The sequence below is a fragment of the Myotis daubentonii genome, chromosome 16, assembly GCF_963259705.1.
Source record: "Myotis daubentonii chromosome 16, mMyoDau2.1, whole genome shotgun sequence".
Lineage (NCBI taxonomy): Eukaryota > Metazoa > Chordata > Mammalia > Chiroptera > Vespertilionidae > Myotis > Myotis daubentonii.
In genome coordinates this window covers 38,284,015-38,309,597 of record NC_081855.1, presented here as the reverse complement: position 1 = coordinate 38,309,597, position 25,583 = coordinate 38,284,015, and the positions used below count along the sequence as shown (strand labels likewise).

The 25,583-nt window shown below is 39.4% G+C and overlaps 1 protein-coding gene across 8 annotated transcripts in view; it reads right to left on the bottom strand.

The window, feature by feature from the left end:
- TANC2 (tetratricopeptide repeat, ankyrin repeat and coiled-coil containing 2) overlaps window positions 1–25,583 on the bottom strand; it is a 281,996-nt gene that overhangs the window by 31,572 nt on the left and 224,841 nt on the right. For all 8 annotated transcript variants that reach the window (XM_059669888.1, XM_059669889.1, XM_059669893.1 and 5 more), the window contains 3 exons: window positions 14,536–14,644; window positions 4,999–5,121; window positions 3,572–3,808 (listed from right to left, as the gene is read on the bottom strand). In XM_059669888.1, the coding sequence (XP_059525871.1) occupies window positions 3,572–3,808; window positions 4,999–5,121; window positions 14,536–14,644 (469 nt within the window). The remainder of the gene's footprint in view (window positions 1–3,571; window positions 3,809–4,998; window positions 5,122–14,535; window positions 14,645–25,583) is intronic.

The window sequence follows — 25,583 nt, the reverse complement described above, 5'->3', positions numbered from 1 at the left end:
ATCTCTCTTCCTTCCTCTCTGTAAAAAATCAATAAAAGATATTTAAAAAAAGAAAAGAAAAGGTGAACAAGATAGTAAAATATAAATTCTGTGCTCAAGGATTTTCAAACAAGGTAGGGGAGATGTGACCAATATGACAAATGTCTGTCCAAAAAAGAAGTTTATAATAAATGCCATAAGAAGAGTCAATGTGCAATAAAATTTCAGAGCATTCCTGGCTAGAACCTGAAATGAATTTAGTCGGAAAGGTGTTATGTTCTGAATGTTTGTATCCCCGCCAAGTGATATATTGGAATTATAACCCAGATGGCATTAGAAAATAGGGCCTTTGGGGAGTGATTAGGTTAGGGGTCCCCAAACTTTTTAAACAGGGGGCCAGTTCACTGTCCCTCAGACCGTTGGAGGGCCAGACTATAGTTTTAAAAAAAACTATGAACAAATTCCTATGCACACTGCACATATCTTATTTTGAAGTAAAAAAACAAAACGGGAACAAATACAATATTTGTATTTGCATGTGGTCCGCGGGCCGTAGTTTGAGGACCCCTGGATTAGGTCATGAGGGCAGAGCTCTCATGAATGGAATTAGTGTCCTTATAAAGGAACCCCAGAGAGCTTGCTTGTCCCCCTCCACCACGTGAGGACACAGCAAGAAGATCTGTCTGTGAACCAGGAAGCTCTCACCGGACATCGAATCTGTTGGCACCACGATCTTGGGGCTTAGCCTCCAGAACTGTGAGAAATAAATGTTGTTTATGAGCCACTCACTCACTCTATGGTATTTTGTTACAGCGCCCAAATGAACTTAAGTCTATATTAATTCACTAATAGGAAATGATTAATTCTAGTTTTTTTTTTTTTTTTTTTAAGGAAAGGGTACATAAAGGAGAAGTTTAAACTGCAAAGTTGAGAGGGTCTTATGAAATAATGGGTTAGGGATTTGAAAGGACACAGTACCCAAACTGAAAGAGCTTCCAATGACCAAATATGGGCCAATTTGAGCAACAAAATAAATCATAATAGCAACGGTTACAGTTCATAGTATAAAATCAGTATCTAGAAATCCACTGTGCTAGAAATAACTGAATAAAGACATGGGGGAGAAGTTATAGCTCTTCTTTACGATAGAATTCCAATTAAAAATATTGAAGGAATGGGAGAAATAGAAAATCACCATTGGGCAAACACTGATGGATCCTAAAATTAGTGGACAAAAGCATGAGAAACAGGTCTCAAAGCATCTCCCTAAAATATAATTCTTAATTAAAAAGGGTAGACAGTAACTTCACACCTGAGAAACCTGGAAGGCACCACCTTAACAAAGCAACAGAAGTTAATGGTATCACTTTGGTGGTATAATTGACAAAAATATATATTCTAATGATGAGAAAATATCAGACAAACTAAAATTCAAGAACTTTCTACAAAATAAATGGCTAATATTCTTCATTATCTTCTTAATGCAGAAGCCATGGGAGGGAGTATGAGGAGAGGACAAAATCTTAGTGAACAGTTATATTAAGAGAAGGAAGAGAGAAGAGCAACTAGACAGGCAGGAGGGGTACTAGGACCATATTACAAGTTCTGAGAAGTATACTCAATACTGTCTAAGGGGTGAGAAATGAGAAAAGGTTACTTTATTTGGTGACTGGCAGTTGTTAGTGGATTTTGAGAGAGTGGCTACATCTGAGTACCAGGAGACTGTGTTTTGTTTTATTTATTTATTTATTTATTTATTTATTTATTTATTTATTTACTGACAGTATTACAGATGTCCCTCATGTCTCTCTTTCCCCGCTCCACCCTGCCCCAACCCCACCCCATCCAGGCCTTCACCCACATTATTGTCTGTGTCCAAGTGTGTTCTTTTTTTTAAAGACTATTATTTATCAGGCACTAAATCAGATACAGAGAGTTCATCTCTTTTTAAAAAGGTTTTCTTGTTTTTAATTCTATTTTCTGGATGAAACAAGTAAGATTAAGAGGGGTTCAATGACTTCTCTAAGCCGTTACAGAAAGTAAGTGCGAATGCAGGCTTTGACCAAGTTGTGTTTGATTCCAAAGTATATAATTTTTAATGAATTGCCTCCTCCTTCTCTCATGGAAGCCACACGACAAGTAGTTAAGGAGTACTAAGTGAACAGAGGTAGCAAGTACAGATGACTCGTAGAACAGGTGTGGTAGATATGGAAGGTAAGAGATGGGAGCTCCTGGTTAGGAGAAAGGAAAATTTCTCATTTGAGTTAGAGGAGACATTCATAAGGTTGTAGAAACTGGGGGGAAAGGCAGTATAAATTAGAAAAAGAATGAAATAAAATGTGAGAGAATAAGCAACTCATTGAGATAAAAAATATAGGTGGAGGCCATTGCTTTGGAAAGGGAGGAAACAGTTCCTTTCTAAGGCAGAAGTAAAGGGGAGTGTAGATAAAGATTCATAGTTTTGAGATATACATTGAGAGGAACTCAATCTTAGTAATGTAGGAGGGTAAAATAAGTTTGAGAGGGTACTGAAAAGAACACAAAAGATTTATACATCTACTGTGGGGAAAATGAGAGATGAGTAAAATGACAGCTGAGCAGCAGGAAAGACCCAGTTGTGATTAAAATATGAACTCACAGCAACAGTAATAAGGCCCAATTATCATTCTATTTCTTGAGGTGTTCATTCTATTGAACAGGACTTTAGAGGTGGCCCATCATTGTGTCACCGTAAACATCAGAGGTTCGGGTTTCCACTGAGGGTCCAAGGTCCCAGTTCCCAAGGGAGTCTCAGGAGTCCCATTCTCTTCACTGGTAAAAACACTGGACACCTCAGAATGAGGTCATACTTATATTTCATTGCAAAACCACCAAAATCCTCAGTTTGTTTTCAGGACTGAAACAAAATACCACAAGGCTACAATTTCCTCAGAGGCCTCCATTTTGAGGCCAGCACTTTTCTTTTCACCAATATTTTGAAATAGAGTTATTTTACATCAGTGGCTCTTGGGTTACTATAAAGCAAAAACATTTTTTAGAAAGGTTTTTAGAGAATTAAAATATACTAACAGAAACACTCTGACTGCCTCTGGTCAATTTGAGGATAATCAGAGAGAACCACCTTCTTCCCATACCTCTTTGGTGGGGATCTTTAAGGATAGGAAGAGGGAGTCTGGTCTCTGTTCTTATCTCCATGGCTAACTTATCTTCTCTACACATGAAAGGCTGAGGCTGCAGGCACCATTCAGTTCAGATTTCCCACTGCAGTCTCCCTGCTCCTCCACCTTCTCTTTCCTTACTCTGAGCTCAGTAGAGAATTTCTTGGTTGTTAGGTGGAGACTTTTTGTGGCTGCTGCTAATGAGGTTTTCTAAGTGCCCCTCAAAGGGTTTAGGACTGTGTCCAGATGCAGTGTGGAGCTGGCACGCAAACACTGGGATGTCTGGGGAGCCCGTATTCCCTTTGATCTGCTCCCTAACAGGGTTTGATGTGCTCCACCTGGATTCATGAGGTAACACAGGAGATAAGGATGACTACAGCAGGAAGAGAGATAAAGGGAAGAAAGGAGAAGCAGCAGAGCCAGGCAGCCATTACCTTGGCCCGTTTCTTGCACAGCAGCACAACGATGCTCAGGTAGCCCGCCGCTGCGGCGTAGCCCAGAGGAGTCAGGCCACTTTCAGAAGAGACATCCACATTGGCTCCAAACTCCAACAGCAGGGCCACCATTTCTGTGTAACCAAGATGAGACTGGACACACAGAATTGGGGCATTATTTAAAACCTCTGTCCGGTAATTAATGTTGGCACCTCCCAAAATCAGCAGTCGGCTGACCTAGAAATAAGTAAATAAAAATAACACTCAAACAAATATTAGTCACATCCTTTTAGTCATCTTTTATTAAGTCACCTGGGACCCTATAATAGTGTCTAGTAGCATTTAATTAACTGCTTTTTAAAATAATTATTATGTGTTCCTTTTTTTCAATACCTTGCCTTGGGAAAGGGATGTAAAATGTCTCTTTACATAAACCACTTAGTAACTAGAGAAAATGCCACCTGTACTGTAGTGCTGAACGTAGTCTCTACTATTGAACTATTGGTTAGAAAAGCTCCTACTAAAACAAAGGCCACCTGAGATTGACTTACTCCCTAAAAGCAGCAGGACCTGATCCTATAAATCAGGGTCAACTATTATAGAAGGCCAATAGTTTGCTCTTTAATTCACAGAATAAAATGTAACCATTTAAGACATATTATCGGCCTGGCTGGCAAGACTCAGTGGTTGAGCATCAACCTAGGAGCCAGGAGGTCAAAGTTTGATTCCCGGTCAGGCCATATATGCAGGTTGCGGGCTCAATCCCCAGTGTGGGGTATGCAGGAGGCAGCCAATCAGTGATTCTCTCTCATCACTGATGTTTCCATCTCTCTCTCTCCCTTTCTCTTCCCCTCTGAAATAAATAAAATATTTTAAAAAACATATCCTATATAATAAAAGCCCAATATGCTAAGTGTCTGGTCATCTGTTCAACCAATCAAAGCATAATATGCTAAAGATATGCTAAGGCCGCTCAATCGCTCACTATGACGTGCACTGACCACCAGGAGGTAGACACTCCAACTGGTAGGTTAGCTTGCTGCTGGGGTTTGGCCGATCAGAACTGAGCAAGACGGGCCAGACATGCCCTGGAGCCCTCCCACGGTCATCTCTGGCTGGCCAATCTCCAGCGTCCCTCCCCGGCCCCAATCGTGCACTGGTGGGGTCCCTCGGCCTGGCCTGCACCTTCTCGTAACCCGGGACCCCTTGGGGGATGTCGGAGTGCCGGTTTTGACCCTATCACACAGGCCAGGCAGAGGGACCCCACTGGTGCACAAATTTGTGCACTGGGCCTCTAGTTATCAATAAAAGGCTAATAGGAGATAGTCTAAGGCAAGTCAAAGATCAATTAAATAGCCACTTAAATGTCCTCCTAATTCTATGTTTCACAGTTAATTCTTTAATCTACATAACTCGTATGCATTTACCTTTATATTTGGAGTGTAGAGATTTCTTAAAGATGCCAATGCCATGGACAGACCTTCTGTGCTGTAGGAGATCCAGAGACCTTGGAGGATGGAGGATGACACACCAACTTTTTTACTCAAACCCTGAAAAAGAAATATTGAGACAAGTCATTAGCCCAGCTAAAAAGTACCACTGGCAATAAGTTAGTGACCTCTAGGTTTGGGGTACTAATAAGTGAGAGTAGAGTCTCACCCTAACAATGCCTGTGCCCAGCAAAACCACTGATAGGGACAAAGACTGGCTCTGTTGGGATAAGCTAAGGTCAAATGTCTCTATCTTAGCAGTCTCTTCCAACAAATCTACATAACACCTCTCTCTTCTGCTATATTTGGATATAACCCCCCCCACCCCCCACACACCTTTTCTATTAGCCTTCTTGAATCAATCTCTTAAATTCAAATTAGTAAAATACACACTGTGACACAAAAAATGCAATGTGATCATTGATCTCCATCTCATTTCCTTCCTGGGCATTTGGGAAAATGATATTTCCCAATCTCCTTTACATTCATGTGGGGCATGTATCTGATTTCTGGCTAATAAAATATGGGCAGAAGTAATATATCATGTCCAGGCTTGGACCCAAACTTCCTGTGCATTTCTCCACACTTTCTTTTTCTTTAAAAAAATGTTTTAAAATTGATTTTAGAGAGAGGGGAGGGGGGAGGGAGAGATAGAAACACTGATGACAGAGAAACATCAACATTAATTGGCTGCACCTGCATGCCCCATGTTGGGGATCAAGCCCCAAACCCAGGCATGTGCCCTGACTGGGAATCGAACCAATGATCTCTTGGTGCATGGGTTGATGCTCAACCACTGAACCATACCCGCCAGGGCCTCCCCACACTTTCTATTGTTCTTCTTGAATGGAGGATTCTGAGGTCCTTGGAGATTTTACTACTAAGTGGAAGAAGCCTGTCCAAGGATCTGTACTGAATTGCAATGTAAATGAGAAATGAACCTTTGTTTAGTCATTGAGATTTTGTAGGTTTATTACAGTAGCTAGCATTCCTCACCCTGATACACAGTGCAATGATCATGTCTGTTCACCCGCAGGAAAACAACATAGGTTGACTGCCATCAGTAACAAATTTTCTCTTGTATGGCTGGCCTAGTTCCCATGGCATGTACTAATGTTTGCCCCTTTCACGTGGGCTTCTCCAAAAGGAAGTTAGAATAAGATGTGTTTTAAATTTTCTGTTGTTAGGGCAAGACTCTTTCACAGTCATCTTACCATTCCGCCAGTATCTGGGTCAAGTGAGGAGTTAAAGCAGGAAATCCCAAGGGCAGAAAGATATTAACAATGAAGTTTGAGATCTAATAAGTGGTTCTGCGGAGGCATTCTTTTTAAAAACTTAAGCTACTTCTGCTTGCTTTATGCCTTGAAATGCACATTCTTCTATTTATGTTCAAATCAGCAACGTGTATTTAGCTTCTCTGAAAGATGTAGCACTCTCTCCTCTGCTTAGGACCTGTAAGTCTTGAATTTAAATTACCCTTGAATGTAAATTACCCTTTTTTTCTACGTGATACCCAGGATAGTTTCAGTCATTCAGGGCACCAAGTACATTTTAAATGAGAAAGCCTAAGCTGTTTAGAGTAAAGCCGGATGTTCCCAGAACGTTGTGTCGTAATTTTTGCTCAGGGGAACTTGGGTGGATTTCCACTTCTGGTAATGGTTGATCTAGGTAATTTGGACAAACATTCCTGCAAAGGACAACTGGAAAAGCTGTACAAAATTTAATATATTTCTTTATTGGTTTCAGAGAGGAAGGGAGAAGGAGAGAGAGAGAGAAACATCAATGATGAGAGAGAATCATTGATGGGCTGCCTCCTGCACGCACCCCACTGGAGATTGAGCCTGCAACCCAGGCATGTGCCCTTGGCCGGAATCGAACCTGGGAACCTTCAGTCTGCAGGCTGACGCTCTATCCACTGAGCCAAGCCAGCTAGGGCAAAGCTGTACAAAATTTAAAACACATCTTCCTTGAAGACATAGAAGGACTACAAGTTGAAGAATTGCTGGGCCAAAGATTTAGGATAGAATGAAGCCCAGAACAGTTGGGCTTCATCAGAGCTGATTCCCCAATGGGTGTGCCTGCCAATTCCACAGAGTTACCTAGGAGTGCTTTTGATAGCTTTGGAATTTATGAGTAGGTGAAACTATTCTGTATGATATTGTAATGGTAGATACATATTACACGTTTGGCAAAATCCATAGAACTATACAACACACACAATGAATCCTAATGTAAACTATGGACTTTAGTTAATATGTCAATATAGGCTCATCAACTATAACAAATGTCCCACACCAGTGCAAGATTTTAATAATAGGGAAAACGTGGTGGGGGGAGTGAGTATATGAACCAACTGTATTCTCTGTAAACCTAAAAATGCTCTAAGAAATAAAACGTACCAATTAAAAAACAGAAGCCTGGGTTATACTCCAGAATAATGAATAATGGTCTCTGGGAGTAAGAAATATGTGTATGTGCTTAAAGTTCCCCAGGAGAATCTAACGTTCAGTAGTCCCCCCTTATTCGTGGTTTTGTTTACTGTGGTTTCAGTTACTTGTCATCAACTGCAGTCTGAAAATATTAAATGGAAAATTCCAGAAATAAACAATTCATGTTTTAAATTGTGCATCATTCTTAGTAGCATGATGATATCTTGCAGTCCTGCTCCATCTTGCTGGGATGTGAATCATCCCTCTGCCCAGTGTATCCACGCTGTATGCACTACCTGCCCAGTAGTCATGTTAGTAGCTGCCACAGTTATCAGATTGACTGTGGTGTATTGCAGTGCTGTGTTCAAGTAACCCTTATTTTACTTAATAATGGCCTCAAGGCACAAGAGTAGGGATGCTGGTGATTCAAACACATCACAGAGAAGCTGTAAAGTGCTTCCTTTAAGTGAAAAGGTGAAAGTTCTTGACTTAAGAAAATAAAAAAGTATGCTGAAGTTGTTAATCTCTACAGTAAGGACAAATCTTTTTTTTTTTTAAATATATATATTTTAAATTGATTTTAGAGAGGAAGGGAGAGGGATAGAGAGATAGAAACATCAATGATGAGAGAGAATCATTGATCGGCTGCCTCCTGCACGCCCCCTAATGGGGATCGAGCCCGCAACCCAGGCATGTGTCCTTGGCCGGAATCGAACCTGGGACCCTTTAGTCAGCAGGGTGACGCTCTATCCACTGAGCCAAACCAGCTAGGGCAAGGACAAATCTCTTTTGCGTGAAATTGTGAACAAGAAAAATGAAACAGTGCTAGTTGGGTATCTTCAACTGCAAAAGTTATGACCCCAGTGTGTGTAAGTGCTTAGTTAAGATAGAAAGGACATTAAATTTGTGGGTGGAAAATATGAACAGACAGCAACAAGTTACACCAGAAAGCACGAAGCCTGTATGAAAACTTCCACAAGGCATCCCCTGAAACAAGTGACATCTAGCCATTTACCACAAGTAAAGGACAGTTACACAAATTCAGGAAGAGATTTGGACTAAAAAAATATAAAAATTACTGGAGAGGCTACATTCACTGATGAAGAAGCTCTGCGGGGGTCTTGGGATGTATCCCCTTAGGATAGAGGAGGACTACTGTATACACAAGTTGAAAACCATTGATCTAGATCTCTTGATAAATCTCAAATATACATAGAATTATATAACGACTGTGATACTATTTATGCCAGGTTTAAAAATCATGAAATAATTCTGTATACTGTTTATGAATATATATCTATGTTGGAAAAGTACAAATTATGGATGAGAAGAACACATAACTCAAGGGTAGAAATCATCTCTGAGAAGGGAGAGAAATGGGGTAAGAGAAGGATACAAAGGGGACTTCTTCTGTACTTGTTTCTTAAACATAAAGAAAAAGACTTGAAGCAAACATGGGCAAATCTTAACACCTGTTAAAAATGGTATAGTATTTGATTATTCAATTACCTCTGCTTTCTTATGTGTTAGATATATTTCATAATAAAAAAAAATAGGAACAGGGACATCTTGTCCCCTAAGATGAGAAAAAGGTAAGAATTGATAATGATATAGACTGATTTACTAGTGAGAAGAGGAGAATAGTTAAAGAAGTCACACTGGATCGCTTTATTTTTTTAGTGACTCATAACTCAGGCTGTTTGTTTAGTTATTTGACTTGGTTAAGAGCTTGAGGAGAAAAAATGGGAAAAGGAGTTGGTAAATGAACTTCAATTAAATGGTCCAGTAAAGAGACCACAAAGCAACACTCAGAGTCCCAGTGAGGCTGGAATAAATACCTAGGAAATAAGTCTGAAATATAGAGCTAGATTCTAGGATTTGTGGTATAAGTTTTACTTGTACTACAGACTTGCTGGTCTACTGATTTCTTCTCCTTTGTTCCGAAGAGTTCAGTTTAGTTAAACTCAAGTTGACAAAGGTGACAGGCAGATCCCATTACCAGGCAGGAGGTAGCAAAAACCTCACATAATTCTAAGCTGATGGATTCTTAAAGAGACCTTGAGGTTCAGACAACTAGAAAAAGGTCTTTTCAGTATCTATAACTATTGCTCAGGCAAGAAGGGATCTCGTTTTGTCAGAGATGAATGGCAATGGAGTCCCTTTCTTAAATATTTGTTAGAATCTAAATTTATAGCACTTTAGTAGCTGGTAGGAAACTTGCTCAGTATTTTTGAATACTTCCCGAAGAAAGAGAAAGCATGATGAAGCCAGAGCAATCTCATCTTAGGGATCTTAACTATGGCTCAGGTATCTTAAGATCATGGCAAAAACTAACCTTGGGGGGTTATTTAATGAGTTTCTTTAAGGCAAATTATTTACAAGTATATTGCCAATAACCCACTAGTAGCTATTCAAAGATCTCAAATGGATTATTACCCTTTTTATCCACCACCCAAATAGCCATGTTTGGTTATAATAAAAGGATCCTGGTAAACAAAGGAGATGATGTCTTTCATTGTAGAAAAGGGGTTGGCAAACTATGGTCCAAGGCCAAATCCAGCCTTCCACCAGTTTTTATGAATCATGTTTTATAAGAACACAAGGACAAGGACGCCCACCCATTCATTTCTGTATTGTCTCTGGCTGCTTTTGAGCTACAATGACAGAGTTAAGTGGTTTCAAGAGAGACTCTATGAAGTACAAAGCCATATTTGCCAATCACTGCTGTAGAGGATGCTAAGTAACCTCTGAAGTGTAAGGGTGATATTACCATATAAAATTTGTGCTTATGATTAAGTCTTATTGTCAGGAGATTTTTATTAATAATTTGAGTCATATAACCTTGTATTAGATATATGTCTAGTATATATTATGTATTTGCATTTTACTATGTACCTTATGTATTTTATTGTACGCTCCTTATAACAACCTGACAGATATTTTTACCATTTTATAGATGAGAAAACTGAGACTGCTTAAGGTAAATAGGTTCTGTACTTGAAACCATGCCTTTTTATTGATGTTAAAGGGTCTTCTACCCTCTAGATCAGCAGTCGCCAACTGGTGGTCCTCGGATCACTGGTGGTCTGCGAGGTCCGAAAGGTTGGCAACCGCTGCTCTAGATGTCTACTTATAGCACTTTCCTCCTGGCCAATAGTTCTGTTCTGGTAAGAAATGCTATAGGACTGACAAATCCAAGGAACATTTTAGAAGGCAGCATTTAGGGAGCTAATGTAAGAGCATTCCAAAATCCTTCCAGTGAATAGACCCAAATCAGTGAAACACCCTGCATCACAAACTAGATTGAAATATTTCTGGCCACAATTCACAAACACCCTGCTTTCTTTTCATAGATTAAAAAGAAAAAAATCTAAATAGCAATGAGAGGATGATAAAAGAACTGTAAGTGCTTAATATCATTGGTCACTAGGGAAATACAAATTAAAATCACAGTAAGATACTACTTCATATCCACCAATATGGCCAAATTATATTTTTTGGCATAGTGCAAATGATTTTCTTAATATAAAGAAAAGGTAAGACAATGTCTAACAAGTACTGGCAAAGGTTTAAAAAAACTGGAACACTCATACATTGCTGGTGGGATTGTGAAAAGTACAGCCACTTTGAAAAACAGACTCGCAATTCCTCTTCTAGGTCTATTTCCAAGAGAAGTGAAGACATATCCATACAAAAACCTGAACACTGACATTGTAAATGTACTCAGTGCCACTGAGTTGTTCACTCTAAAATGGCTAATTTTATTAAAAAAAAAAACTAAAAGGGGGAATATCTGTACACTAATGTTCATAGCAGTATTATTTACAACAGTCAAAAAATAGAAACAACCTGAATGTCCAACTAGTGAATGAATAAATAATATGGATTATATGGCAGTAAGAATTAATCAAGTATTGATACAGGCTACAACATGGATGAACCCTGAAAACATCTCACTAAGTGAAGAAGCCACACACAAAAGACCACATACTGTATGATTTCATTTATAGGAAATGTCCAGAAACGTCAAATCTATAGAGAGAATGTAGATCAGTGGGTTGCCAGAAGCTAGAAGAAGCATGTAGAGTACCTTCAAATGGGCACAAAGATTATTTCTAGGGTAATGTAAAGGTACTAATAGTGGCGCTAGTTACACGACTCTAATTACACTAATTGTCACTGACTTGTATGAGTAAAATGGGTGAATTTTATGATATATAAATTAGACCCCAAATAAAGTTGTTAGAGGCAAAAAGAATGAAAAGGGCTCCATAGCCAGCCTAATTTCCAGAATTACAGACCTACAACCTCAGATTTTTAGAGTGATTAATGACATGGTATGTACTTTTTCACAAAGATAAAATAAGGGAAATTTAAAATTAACTGGAAAGAAATATAAATTGGGCTACATGTCACTGCTGATTAGAAGTTCTAAGTCAGGGGTCCTCAAACTACGGCCTGCGGGCCACATGCAAATACAAATATTGTATTTGTTCCCGTTTTGTTTTTTTACTTCAAAATAAGTTATGTGCAGTATGCATAGGAATTTGTTCATAGTTTTTTTTTTTAAATTATAGTCCGGCCCTCCAACGGTCTGAGGGACAGTGAACTGGCCCCCCGTTTAAAAAGTTTGAGGACCCCTGTTCTAAGTGGTACAGGGTATAAGCATAGAGTCTATTTTTGCCTTTTCATGATCTTCAGCTGATGGGCACTGAGAATTCTAGCAGTCTGGGGGAAGCCAAAGGCTATCAACAGGGAGCACTCTGCATTTAAAAGATCCTAAAAGTGCAGCATCAGGAAAACCGTAGTCCAAGTCTACATTCTTCTACTTGCAGTCATGTCAGCACCTATGCTGTACACCCAAGTATTTATGGCTGGAATCACACAGGGAGCCACTCTTATCTCAGGCAACCATGTTGTCTGTAGCAACATAAGATAAAACTGTGTCAATGATGGGTGTATGGTTAAAATGTAGGTCTCCATGCACTGGATACAGTCACAGTGGGTCAAATAAAACTTACCATTTACCTGTTAATGTGGTGTTCATTTTATGGTACAGAAAAGACAAGCATAAATTGTTTTGCATCTGATCCTAGGCAGACAGTGATGCTAAAAGCTTTAGAGTTCAAAGTGGTGATGCTTAAAAGTTAAATTTCCTATCTAACTGAAGGATAATTATGTCAGAATTTCTCAAAGTAGCACATACTTTTTAAAAAATATATATATTTTATTGATTTTTTTAGAGAGAGAAAGGGAGAGGGATAGAGAGTTAGAAACATCAATGAGAGAGAAACATCGATCAGCTGCCTCCTGCACACCTCCTACTGGGGATGTGCCCGCAACCCAGGTACATGCCCTTGACCGGAATGGAACCTGGGACCTTTCAGTCCACAGGCTGACGCTCTATCCACTGAGCCAAACCGGTTAGGGCAGCAGATACTTTTTGGCCCATTTGAAACAGGAAGAAGCCACCTTGCCTGTTATTTTAGTCCCATTCTCCTACTTATCATTGGGTAAGATAATTTTTTTTTTTTTTAGTACAGAGCTTTTTCAGAGAAGAAAATTATGATTCAAATAAAGGCCCTGTCACTGTGGGTTCACATCTGTCTATCTGATGAATAGGCTTCTCTGTGTGTGCTTACCTATGGGGAAGATTTGCTAGGCTCTTTGAATTGTCCTTACTGCCATCTTTCTCTCTGAAGAGAACTATTTATCTTTAACAGTATCTCCTGGAGGAAGTCCAACCCAGAGACCTGTATAAGATACCTGTATCCGCCCTAACCGGTTTGGCTCAGTGGATAGAGCATCGGCCTGCGGATTCAAGGGTCCCAGGTTCGATTCCAGTTAAGGGCACGTACCTTGGTTGCCGGCACATCCTCAGTAGGGGGTGTGCAGGAGGCAGCTGATCGATGTTTCTCTCTCATCGATGTTTCTAACTCTCTATCCCTCTCCCTTCCTGTCTGTAAAAAATCAATAAAATATATATTAAAAGAAAAAAGAAAAAAAAAAGATACCTGTATCTCAACCCTGAGCCAGGAAAAGCAGTCTGAGGAGACTGTAAAGATGGGAAGTAGCAGACTTCCAGCAAACTGTGGGCTAGAAAAATCAGAACATTTCTTCCTTGACCTTTGTGTTTTTACCCTATACTGGTATCAACACTAAAAATTCCTTGAGATTAGGGTCTGTATCTTTCTTGTTTTTGTAGCACTAGTACGGACAATGACTCAGTAAGCGCTGAGTAAAACAAATGCATTCGTGCACAAACAGTGAATGATGTGCCCTCCTCTGGGTCCTCCATTCCAGCCTTGTGAATGTGGAGAGATGGGAGCTGATGCTATAGAGTACTTAAAAATTTTGAAACCACTGGGAGACAAATTGGGATTATCATTTGAAGAGAAAATGGTTCCAGGTACTTGGAACATCACAATACTAGAAATATTAAAATCTTCACTAAGAGAATTGAAATCTTCACTAAGAAACGAGGCCCTGGTCAGGAAGTTCAGTTGGTTAGAGTGTTGTCCTGATAGGCCAAGGTTGCGGGTTCAATCCCTGGTCAGGGCACATACAAGAATCAACCAATGAATGCCTTAATAAATGGAACAATAGGTTGATGTTTCTCTCTCTCCCTCTCTTAAATCAATAAAATGCAATTTTTAAAAAAAGATGTATAAGAAAATTGAAAGAGTGCTCTCAGTGATTTTTTTTAGATATTGTGAAAATCTGCAACTAACTGCTACAACATGACTGTCCTCAGGAGATTGTAGGTCATATATTGAATATACATCTATATGCTTCTCAGCTGAATGATAATACACGTACATTTCCTGGAAAGCCTAGCAGTCTGCTAAGCTGGGAGATGACAAATGAGGTTTTCTTTGCAAATGCCTAGGGAGGAACAGCCATACTTTTAAGGACGTGGACTGGCTTTGCAACAAAATAATTTCAGAAAGCAAGGAGTTTACTGAAATAACAGTAGCTTCAAAAATACTGTTAAGGAAAGCCTGCTAGAGATGGAAAGAAAAAAGCCTCTAACTTCTCTAGTTACCTTAAAAATGTGTGCTTTGAGGATGTGATGTCCCAGTTCAATAGTCTGCTGTCGGTTTAGTTTTCCTTCTTGGCGGGAAAACCAGAAGGCAAGTAATGTGTGACCACTCCTGCAAAGAAAAAGAGACTCATTTTAGAAATGTTAATGTACCAATTCTGCTTTGGGTGGAGGACTGTTCAGGTCTAGCCAAACCTCCAAGATTCTGTCTCATTCAACCAGTTTCTTAGGGAAGGACAACTGCAATTGGGCAAAGAATAAGTATTGAAAGGTTCCTAGCTTTTACCAGTCCTTTACCCAAATCACACGTGTGAATATCACAAAATGTCATTTCTAGTTAGCTTACACCCATCCCACACACAGATGGCATGAAAAGATTTTCATTTTTATTTTTTGTCTCTGTCAACTACTTTATTTCACCCGCTTTAAATGTCAGTGTTCCTCAGGGTCTCATTTTCGGTCCTGGTCTGTCCTCTGAATTAGCTCATCCATCCTCAGGGCCTTCACCACCACCTGCATCCTGTATCCTTTTCTCTAGTTAGACTTCTCAGCCTTAGGTCAGTATACATCCAACTGTCTATTGGATTTCTGCACCTGGAGGTCCCAGAGTATCTCAAATTCAAACTAGATTAACAACCTCTTCCCCAAGTGAAGTATTCTCTGGTCAGCAGCTATCTTCCCTTTCCTTCCAGTAGAGGAAAAGGAATAGTTTTTCTTTGGAACTACCATTATATATACTTTATATGTCTTATACAGTATCTACCACACTTCCACATACCCTTTCCTCTACTAGACTATAGGTTTCCTGATGGCATCCATTCCTCCCTATCTCCTTATTAACAGATTCCCACTGTTATGAAAGAGAAAACCCCTTTTCTGCCTCTGTATGTTGTGTTATCTGCCCCTGTAGCCCAGAACTATTGTGGCCCTCTTGTAATCATGTGGCAGCTACCCTAAGACAAAGCCAAAAGAAGAATTAAGCTAAGAGAATTGCAGAAATATAGCACCTGAGCCCTGACTGTACAGCATTAGGAGCTGCCCTAATTTTGGATTTCTTGTTATATAAAGTATCTAAAAAATTATTATTTAATCCATTTGAGTTAGAATTTTCTATTTCTTCTAGCTCAAAGCATCCTAATGAAATACTCCTTAAAGTGTGAATGTATGCATGAATAGGTATGGGTGTATGCATGTGTATATATTGAGGGTTATGTGTATGGGTTTCTGTTTACATTTATGACAGAAATTCTGAGTGATTTATATTCTTCAAAGCACCTAGCATCATATCCTATCTAATAAAGAGGGAATATGCTAATTGACCCTCATCCTGTCACAAAGATGGCAGCACCCACAGCCAATAAGGAGGGAATATGCCAATTGCTGTCCCACCCTCAAAAGATGGTGGTGCCCACAGCCAATAAGGAGAGAATATGCTAAAATTGACTGCTATGCCCTCAAAGATGGCGGTGCCCACAGCCACAAGATGGCGGCACCCAGTCCCCTCAGCCCCGCTGGGGCGGCAGGCACGTGGCAAGGCCGGGCCCGCCCCGAGGTGGGCCCGGCCGCTCCGCGCACCTGCCTCCGGAGTTCCCCAGTCCCCTTAGGCCCCCCAGTTGCCGAGGGCCGGCCCGAGGCACAGGCAAGCCTCGGATGTCGGCTGCCCAGCCACCTCAGGTAACCAGGGCCGGCTGAGGTTTGCGCTGCCGGCAGTGGCAGCAGCAGAGGTGTGATGGGGCATCACCTTCCCCTGATCACCGGGTCACCTCCTGCCCCTGAGGGTCCCCAGACTGTGAGAGGAGGCAGGCTGGGCTAAGGGACACCCCCTCCAGCGCATGAATTTTCATGCACCGGGCCTCTAGTATTGCATATAAAAATTTCCCATAAATTTTTTTGAAAGCAAAAGAAAACTGGGCATTAAAGAAAGGACACTCGATCGCCTTTGGGATGTGCCTTCTTGCCACACTGGCTCTAGCTCTGTGGGCACAAAATTCTGTGGAACTGTATTACTTTAAGTAACTCTCTACTCCCCACCAGGTTAGTGGCCAGCAGAGTCCTAATGCCACTGGTAACACAATTCTTCTATTCCTTTCATTTGAAGTGTCATAGAAAAGGGAAATGAACCCAATTTCAATTTCAAATCCAGTGAATTAATCCAACAGAAGGAAAAGTAGCAAGTGAATTTTTGTTGGTAACACTTCCTTGAGAGGAAGCCCAGATGTCTACTGGATGATATTCCCTCACATTGAACACTGGCTACTCTGCCAGGTTTAACATTTAAGATATCTCACACTGAAGTTTAAAACAAACATGGTCTTTATTTCTTGGTTTTTGTTTTGTTAAGTTTCAGTAAAGAACAGGGGGTGGGAGAGTTCCCATCTTACAGGAGTCATCTCATGGAGATTTCATTCTAATAAGATTAAAAAATAATTTTACCATGTTCTAATCTTGAGCTTCATAGAATTTCCGAATTCTAGTGGTTATCTGATTGGATAAGATGAACCACAATGGCAGGGAAGTTATTTAATTGAGAGAATATCTCAGACAAGGATAGCCTTCATGGAACCATCAGTACCCTCCCTGATGTAAGAATTATTACTTTAAATAACTCATCCCTAGCTGTACATAGTGACTAGAACTCCTGAATACAGGCCTCTGATCCCCCACCTATGCCTGAAGCATTCTAATGAAAATCCGGGCTTATCAGAATTAAGGGGAAAAAAGTTCATATTTGACAAGAAAATGAAATTTCAGTTAGACATAAAATTGACTTTGCCCTAGTGCAGGGGTCCTCAAACTACGGCCCGCGGGCCACATGCAAATACAAATATTGTATTTGTTCCCATTTTGTTTTTTTGCTTCAAAATAAGATATGTGCAGTGTGCATAGGAATTTGTTTATAGTTTTTTTTTAAACTATAGTCCGGCCCTCCAACAGTCTGAGGGACAATGAACTGGCCCCCTGTTTAAAAAGTTTGAGAACCCCCTGCCCCAGTGCCTTCATTTTACTACCATAACTAAGAAATCCTGGTAAGACATTTGCATTTCAGTTAATAGAGCTTGCTTTGTTGTTGCTCATCAGGCACACAGGAGAAACAACAAGCAATATAGGCCAAGAGAAAGATGAAGGAGACAATGTAATTCTTTTTTTTTTTTTTAGATATAAGCAAATTACATTACTCATAAGAGAATGACTCTGATCAGTTCATTGAACTCAAAGCTTACGGTGTTCAGGACACAAAGGGTAAAAGCAATTTACAATATATGCTGGCATTTCCATGTGTGCCTTACTGTTCTGATAAAATATGGTGCCACTGGCTAACCTATGGTACGAATGTTACACTACATCTGTCTATATTTATTTGTATTTTTCTTATCAGTTTCTTACTCCTGAACTCCCTTCCTTTTGACTTCTAGTCTTACTATTCTCTAAGATCACCAGCAGCCTCTTAATTAGTTTTCTTTTAGCCTGTGATTTTGTTTCTATTTTCTCCCTCTAGCCCAGGGGTGGGCAAACTTTTTGACTCGAGGGCCACAATGGGTTCTTAAACTGGACCAGAGGGCCGGAACAAAAGCATGGATGGAGTGTTTGTGTGAACTAATATAAATTCAAAGTAAACATCATTACATAAAAGGGTACCGTCTTTTTTTTTTTTTTTAGTTTTATTCATTTCAAACGGCCGGATCAGGCCCGTAGTTTGCCCACGGCTGCTCTAGCCTTAGGTCAGAGTTGAAGATTCTTCCCAGCACTGTCCCTGGTCCCCTGTCCTGGATATATACGTGGCTCTGACAAAAGGCAGAGAGGGAGTATCCAGAATAGTAGAGGGTAGATCCTATCTCCATTCTCATTTTTAGCTCCTCCATATGGATTACTGGAGACAAGTGATACTCACCCTTGGACAACTGTGGATTACAACAAGGCAGTGAGGAGCTACACTTGCATGACAACCCTATTTCCCTAGACCTTGAAAGTTGAGAGTTATGAGGTCTCTTAGAAGAATAAAACTTTTTCTAAAGCAAGAATCACCCTCCTTCCACCACCGCACATTTAACAGTTTGGAAGTTGAATAACTTGTTTTATACAAAACATATAATGACACTATGTTTGTTTTTCTAATAGATTTTCACTTAGCCACCCCAGGGAGATAGCAAGCCTTAAAGTTTCTATTTGTAGCACTGAAACATGCTAACAGATGGAATCAAACATTTCTAGCATGGATGTTTTCTCCATTGTTCTAGTCGTAGTCACTAATGTGTAGTCACACAGATTTCATTAGCTCCTGGAATGACAAACTTGATATACAACACTTTGGTGTTTCAGAGAAATAACACCGAAGTGTTCTGATATTCCTCTGTGTGGTGCTCAGATGTAATAAAGTGATATAGTCATAGCCAGCTGGCAAAGAACTGCTTGCAATCTAAAGCCTATCTTATTTATCTCATAATTTGGACTGAAATAATGTTTGCTGCTGTAAAATGTCTGTTATAGAGGTAGACGTGGAGAATTACTTAGGGAGACCCAGTGAGACCAACATTACGGGGCAGAGATAGGTCGCTGCCTACAAAAGATCCGTGCTCCTTAGCACGGCCAAGAGCTGTGGGGAAGGGGCTACTTTGCCAGGGACCTTGCATTCACATTCAAGAGGGTCATGTGACCGAGTTCTGGCTAATGGAGTACAGGCAGAAACTACATTCATTGCTTCAGACCTGGCCCAGAAAAATCTCCTTTGACTTCCATAACCTTACTGTTTCTTGTTTCTCCTTCTAACTCTAATATTACCCTTGTAAATTATTTGGTTCATCACTTTTAGTATTAAATATATTCTGTTATCATACTTCTAAACTTCCTGCTTTATACTCTTAAGTGATCTTATTTAGTCCTATGGCTTCTACTTTCAGTTATTCACTGATAACTCCAAAATCCATAATTCTGTGTCTGAGTTTTCCCTTTTTCTATTTTTCAAAGTCACATGTTTAAATATATTTGTGCATCTTCTCTTGGAGGTAATTCATTATAAACATGTCCAACATAGAACTCACCTTCTCCCCATAGCCTGTTCTTTCTCCTGCTGTTGCTCATGCTAGGATCCCTCCTCCATTCAGAATGCTGTCCATCAGTAGCTTAACTATGCTACACTGTTCAGGGTTAAGTGTTGAAGTCACTTTTGATGCCTCCATCCTCACCTTCTACACACTCACACACACCAAGTGCTGTTGAGTATCTCCAAAATGTCTCTCCCATGCATACCTGGCTCTCTGTTCTTACATTACAGGTCATGGCATTTCTCACCTAGACAAATAGGGCCACATACCACTTGTCAGAGCTATTTTTCACATCATCAGAGTTATCTGATCATTGTCTCCTTCGCCTCAAAATTAGAGATTCCTTATTATCTACAGAATAAAATCTTAAGGTCTTAAATATGGTTTTCAAGGCTTTTTTTCCCTAGCCACATTCCTATCAATCTTTCAGACCATCAGAACTTCTTTTAATTCCCCAAAGGCACTTTGCATCTCACACTTGCACTATTGCCCTATTGTTGGTTGCTATGTGCCTGACCTCCCTTTAAAGGGCAAGGCTTTAATGTTGGGGATGTCTTATTCACTTAAGTTTCTCTAGAGTATAGCACAGTCCTTGTTGTAGAATAGAAGTTCAACAAATGTTTCATGAATGAATAAATGCTAAGCAGATGGGTTCCAGGAAGAGTAACATGAAGACTTCTAGGTTCACTTTCCAATTCACTATCCAACTCAGCCTTGAATTTGTGGGCATCTCTGTTGCCATTGTTCAACTGTGAAATGAGTGTGACCATGACTCAAATATTGAGAATAGATTGACAATCCTGCTCGTTTTCACCTCTTACTTAAAAAATTCTGCCTGCACTTAAACTTTGGTGATTGCTGCCTTACAGTCTGCTTGCTGCTATCAATTCTCAGCAAGTAACACCCACACTTCTTTCCTTCCACTTTAGCTCATCAGTTAGAAACTGCTTTGGTATGTCCTTCTCATGGATCCTAAATACAAAATACATTTCTGGTTAGCCTGTCTTACTGTTTCTTATTCAATGTGGAAATTAAAGAGCCTGATGAACTTTATGTAGCAGACTAAGTAAAGTATGCCCAAGATCTACCTTCGTAGAAATGAGCAGAACAGCATTATTCTTTTTAAACATAGACTTTGGGGAGATTTACTGCTTTCTCCCACTTTGCCTCAGTTTCTGATTGCCCTTTGGTTCATTAATGCACCACTGGCCTTAGGAAAACGGATGCCTCTCCTCTGACAATGGAGTCTTTAAGCAGTTGGCAGGGCTTCACGAGGCAGAAGAGCTATGACTTCACCAAACTGTCGCCGTTTGAAACATCAGCAGTAGGCACAGGATTTATCATGTCGCTCTTACTCCATGTTCCTTAGCTCTTTGTTTATCCCACTAGTACAGGGCTCTGCCTTGAATTATAGTTATAAATGTGTCTGTTAAAACCACTAAGCTGTAAGTCCTGGTAGACAGATCTATCTTATTCATATTTGTATCCCCTTCAGTGCTTAACACAGAACCTTGACTATATTACACAATAAATGTTCACTGAATGCTTGTTGAAATGCCTGTCTTCGCTTATTCCTGACACATGGTCACAGAGTGAACAAAAGACACTGTCTTTTGAACTGTGAGAAGAGTTTCTCAAATATTTTCAGTTGCAAGCTTGGTATTAGTATCACTCACCATTCTTTTGTTCACTAACTCATTATTAAAAAAGTATTTTACTGAGTGCTCACTGTGTGCCAGGCACTATATTAATCATTAGGAACACCAAGGTGAGCATGATAGAAAACGTTCTTGTTCTCACTTGAGCTCATTGACATTCTAGAGGGGAGAGTAAACAAGAAAGGAGTATTCACATACAGTAAATTAATAATAGATTGGGATAAGTGTAGAAAGTAAAAAGGTTGCTATGATAAAGAAAACCAGGAGAAACTTACTTAGATATGGTGACAAGCGGAAGTCTCTCTGAAGAGGTGGCATTAAGCCGAGATCTGAAGGAGGCATGAGATCTTGCCATGTGATGAGCCAGGGAAAGTGAGCTCCAGATGGAGGGAATTGTTAAGAGCAAAGGCCTAGAGGTGGGAAGGAGTTCAGCAAGTTCAAGGAACTGGCAGATGACTGGTTATGACCAGGAAATTGTATATAAACTAGCTCAATTTAGAGAGGTAGGCAGGAGCTATCTTTGTAATACAGGGCTTTGAAAAATCTGTCTTTAATTTTATTATAATCACAACAAAAAACCATTGAAGGATTTCAGGAAGAGGTTACATGGTCTGATTTGCATTTTTAAAAATCACTTTGGCTTCTGGTGAAATGGATTGAAGGGGAGACCAATTAGGAGGCTAAAGTAGTTCACGTGAGAGCCTAGGGTGTGCTAAGTCAGTGGTTCTCAACCTTGGCTGCACATTAGAATCACCTGGGAATCTTTTTAAAATCCTGATTTCTGGGCCTCATCCTCCGGAAATTCTGTTTCTTTGTTATGGGGTGGGGCCACAACATTAGTAACAAAGAAACAGAATTTCCGGAGGATGAGGCCCAGAAATCAGGATTTTAAAAAGATTCCCAGGTGATTCTAATGTGCAGCCAAGGTTGAGAACCACTGTGGTAAGTAGAGCTGGAAATAAGTGGATACTTAAAAGTAAAATTTGGGTGGTAGCACCAACTAGATATGCTACAGTGAATACATGTCACAGCCATGGGTTCTTATGGTAGAGAGAATAGAACACCATTAGAGTTGATTTTACCAAATCTGGAGATCTATCTGCTTTTAAAAGTCTGTAGAGACAGCAGAGTAAGTTGCTCTACTCACAAAAAGACAGTGTGCTGTCATATCCCATTAAGCTGGCGATACTCCTTCTGATTACTGTGCCATTAATCTTAGTTTGACAACCTAGGAAAGCCTGTGGGGTTCCCATCTTTTCATTCAGCCAGTGTTGCTTCAGAGACTCATTAACAGGACAAATTAGCCTCTATTTCTTAACTTTCAGTACAGAAGCCCCCTCTTATACAGGGTTTTTACTTTTCCTGGTTTTAGTTATCTGTGGTCAACCATTCTGAAAATATTAAATGGAAAATTTCAGAAATAAATAATTCATAAGTTTAAATTGCATGCTCTTTTGAGTAGCATGATGAAATCTCATGCCCTCTAGCTCTATCCTGCCCAACAAGTAAATAATTCCATGGTCCATAGTATCTATACTGTGTACATTACCTGCTTGTTAGTCACTTAGTAGCCATATTGGTTATCACACACACAAAAATACACACACTCTCTCACATAATTTTTATTGTATATTGCTATAATTGTTCTATTTTATTATTGTTGTTGTTAATCTCTTACTTTGCCTAATTTATAAGTTAGATTTTATTACAGGTGTGTATGTATAGGAAAAAAACATAGTTTGTATAGGGTTTGGTTACTATTCAGTTTCAAGCATCCACTAGGGGTCTTGGAACATATCCCACGTGGATAAGGGTGTTGGGTGCTACTGTACCAAAAATTTCCCTTAACCACCTGTTCTACTTCTCCCCATTTTCAGATTTTTAGGTGAAGTTGTTTTAACCAGTATTTGCTATAAACACACACACACACACACACACACATACACGGTGGGGCAAAAGTAGGTTTATAGTTGTTTGTATGGAAAATAATACAATAAATAAATAATTATACAAGAATAAACTCTGGGTTTCACATACCCACAATTTTAAGCCTACTTTTGTCCCACCTTGTATACATATATAACGATATCCATATCCACTTAATTTAAATATATTTTTAAACATATAAGCACTATCACTTTCTTGTAGCAAAATCAACCAATATAGGAGAGTACAAGTTCTTTCTGTGTTTTTATCAGTTCACTCTCTTACATGCCTGCCAAGTCTTAAAATGATGTTCTTTCTCCATCTTATAAGCAGGATTATTTCTCTATATACTTATTAATTAGCAAACTTCACATGAGTTTCTTTGATAATAAGAATAAGTAATTCTCAGTTTTAAATGTGTTGGAGAAGAATTCTGATAACCAACTTTTTCCAAATTTAATTTTGGGCTTGAAAAAGGAAAAAAAGTGTTATTGCTGCCCATCTTCAAAGATATGAGAGTTTTAAAGGTGGGAACATTTGCCTATTTGACTAATAGATGTAGGTCCCATGAGAAAAATTTGTAAAGTAGAAGAACATTCGTGCATATATACATTACATTTAATGTAATTTCCCCCTTGCATTATATCATAAAACCACAGCTATGGTCACTAGAGTAACACTTCAAATATAAGTCTCAAATTTACTCTTGATGCCAATCGGGAGTTAGAAACATAGATAATAAGAAAAAATATTTATTGTTAAATTAGACAAATCCCCAATAATATTACAGATTAATGAAATCTCTACAGGAAATCACACATCCAAATAATGACATGAGAATAGTGATTTCCCTTTAGTGGTGGAAAAGAATTAGAAATGAAGCAGATCTAAATCCAGTACAGAGATCAGACAGTTAATATTTTCAGCAGCTAAGATCATCTACTAATGGTTAAGTGCTAGTCAGGGATGTTTGGTATACTTCCCTTCTCTTTGCTTTAACTCTTTCAAACCTCCTAAGGGTTGATTTAGTTCCTGGAGTTCTTTTTTTCTCCCCATGACCCATCACTTTGCTGAATTCTTTCTTAATGCTTTTAGAAAGCGGAACCCATGACCTAACTTGAGGGTTTGCGCTTCAGTTGGGGGAAGGTTAAATGTCATCTGGTCTGGAGGCTCGTGTTTGGATTAAAAAAACCAAACCAACAAAATCACCATAACCCCGCAATTCATTTTGGGGTCATTTCAGGCCTACGCATTCTACAAAAAGCCAGACTGTCCAGGTCCTGGCACAGTGAATTTTCTTTTATAGGAAGACTGCCCTCTTTTTTCCTTAGATAAGCTTCTTCTTCTCTGACACTCTGCTTTATGGCATGCATCTGGAGCACCAGGTCTCCAATGTATAATTCACTGACTAACAGGGCCCAAATAATTGGGAAAAAATCTCAATAGACCACTTATTATATCAACTCTGTTCACAAAGAATCAAGTAAGTACTCAACTATCCTCATAGGTATAAACAGGATTTGTGTAGCCTTTTCCTTTTCTCACTCACCATAAAAGTTGTTTCTCTTAGTTTGAGGAAATTAGGACACCCCCAAATTAGGCTTCCAAATCACCATCTCAGGTTATAACAGCTCAGTACTCATTAAAAAATGTTCACAACAAGCTTTATGTGTTTTATGCAGTTAAAAATAAGTCAACTGAGAATTAAAAAGAAAATAAGGCAGCTGAGTCTTCTAATCTCTGTATTAAAATCTTACATATATATTCCCATTTATACATATATGCTGATCTGCAAGCTGTTCCTAGGGAAGGTGAGCCCAGATACTATGAAAATAGAGATAGTGAGAAAAGGAAACAGAAAAATAGAGTGGGGATTCATTCAGGGATAGCCTAAAGCTATGGAGAAATATTAAGCAGCACCACAAGGCTTTAAATTTTAAAACCTGTGGGTGGAGACCCTTTCACAGGGGTCTCCTAAGACCATCGGAAAACACATACATAATTACATATTGCTTTTGTGATTAATCCCTATGCTTTAATTATGTTCAATTTGTAACAATGAAATTGGGGGTCACCGCAACATGAGGAACTGTATTAAAGGGTCGCGGCATTAGGAAGGTTGAGAACCACTGCTTTAAAAACTAGATAGCACCACTAGGCTGGAGGTCCCAACTGTCTACTCTATCAGCCTAAAATTTCCCCTAGCAAATTCACTAATAGGTTAGGCATAAGGCTGGTGACTTCTCTCAAAAGCCTTACTTAAAATGCATAAGTTGCTTCAAATGGGTTTTCTACTTCCCTCTTATTAGCATAATAGCAGAGATTAGTTTATTAGATTAGTGAGTTAATCTGATATCTCAGTGCCTAAGGGAATAAAATTATAGGACAGATTAATTTCAGAGTATGATAGAGTATGACAGTGATGAAT